The sequence below is a fragment of the Sinocyclocheilus grahami genome, unplaced genomic scaffold (assembly GCF_001515645.1).
Source record: "Sinocyclocheilus grahami isolate Dianchi unplaced genomic scaffold, SAMN03320097.WGS_v1.1 scaffold390.1, whole genome shotgun sequence".
NCBI classification, from domain to species: domain Eukaryota; kingdom Metazoa; phylum Chordata; class Actinopteri; order Cypriniformes; family Cyprinidae; genus Sinocyclocheilus; species Sinocyclocheilus grahami.
Window position 1 is genome coordinate 20,264 of NW_015505569.1, and position 1,679 is coordinate 21,942.

At 36.9% G+C, this 1,679-nt stretch overlaps 1 protein-coding gene across 1 annotated transcript in view; it reads right to left on the minus strand.

The window, feature by feature from the left end:
* LOC107550169 (adhesion G protein-coupled receptor L3-like) overlaps window positions 1-1,679 on the minus strand; it is a gene marked incomplete at its 3' end in the record, with an annotated part of 105,164 nt that overhangs the window by 19,939 nt on the left and 83,546 nt on the right. Inside the window, exon 7 of the mRNA XM_016231405.1 lies at window positions 509-547. Within this exon, the coding sequence (XP_016086891.1) occupies window positions 509-547 (39 nt within the window). The remainder of the gene's footprint in view (window positions 1-508; window positions 548-1,679) is intronic.

Genomic DNA, 1,679 nt, shown 5'->3' on the forward strand with positions numbered 1-1,679 from the left:
AATTTCAACAGAATTAACATTAAAGTATATTTTAGTTGATCATAAATATGTGTCAGTACATTAACCATATTTCAAAGACAATAGAAGACATTATGAAATTACATATAAAGATGTACTTAAGTCCAACTTAAGTGGGTCAAAAGCACTCAGCTAATTGTATTTTACATAAAATGAAACAATAATACATTTTAATTTAATTGCAATTAACAGTTCACACTTAAGTATGTTATGTTAAAGCATATTATTTCCACAATAAAAGCATGCTTAAGTGCACTTCTTTTCACAAGCGTGTTTCTGTGATCGTAAGGGTGCGTTCGCTCACGGAAGCGTTTAAGAGCGAGTGGATTATTATGGGTAATTTGCAAAGGTGGAGGTTAAATTTGCTCAAGGCCTCAAATGACAACAACAGGACCTCACAAAAACACAAGGAACATGAGCTGGGGTGCGAATGAAGAGAAAAGCATGAGACGTGAGGATGAATGCGGCGTAAATATAAAGAGGAAAATACCTGGACAAAATATCGACACGAACGTTCCCTTTTCTGCAGCTGAAAACCCAAAGAAAACCAACCGTGTTAGTATCAAGCAGAAAAGTCGACACTCTCGAGGTCTTTCACATCGAACACAATGAAGCGTCTATTCAAGCAAATAATCGAACTGAACAAAAGCAGTAGTTGGTGCAAGGCTAATGCACCTTCAGTCCTGTATCTATTATTCAATGTTTTATTTAATTATTGCACAGAATACAGACTCTGTGTTGATGTGCCAGTGAATCTACAAAGCGAATGCTCATCTCCGTTCTGAAGAGCTCCACAGGAATCCATAGCGTCTATTGAAAACCGCACTGGTGTTTGGTGTGAAAGAGCCTTTGGAAACACATAATTTACATGAATCACATCCTACCGAACCCAGGTGAAACGATTAATCCAATCTGGCACGTATGAGACTTATCAAAAACTTCAACATGTCAGAAGTACCCTGCTCAAAAGAGAGGCGATCGATGAAAGAGAAATTCAGTAGAAGGGAACTGGAAGGACATCAAATGTTAAAAGCAACCATAAAACAACAAAATGCAATTCATAAGTCAAAATGCAGGTAAAAATGAATACAGAAAAGTACATTGGGTGGTCTTGTCACAGACATTTCTGTGTCGAGTCGAGGAGTTTCTGAGCTGGATACTGCTGGTTTGTTGGATCAGTGGTTGATTAAAGTCGACACCAAATGACGTTTGCAACACTTCTTACTTCCATACACTCTCAGGAAATCAGGTACAAAAGCTGTCACTGCAGCGACACCCATTCAATAGTACACATTTGTACCTTACTTACCTCTAAAGGGTGCATATTAGTACCTGTAATGTACATAATAGTACTCCAATTGCACATATTGGTTCCTTTTGAAAAGGTGCCATCACAGTTTTTTTTCTGAGAATGGCATTTCAGAGGGATTTAGTTTTGCATTCTGGTCATTTAGTTCCCAACTCTGTTTTTTATAATGGTTTCTACAGAATTTATGCAAATGCACAGTTGACAGATCAGGTACTGATTGAGTTTTTATGACGTCAAAAAGGTTTAATTTGAGTTTTCGAATAATATCGTGTGGCTTTAATGGTCATTATTTTATGCAGCAACTTTAGAACTTTCTATTCATCTGTGAATCCTGAAAAATAAAATGTATCAC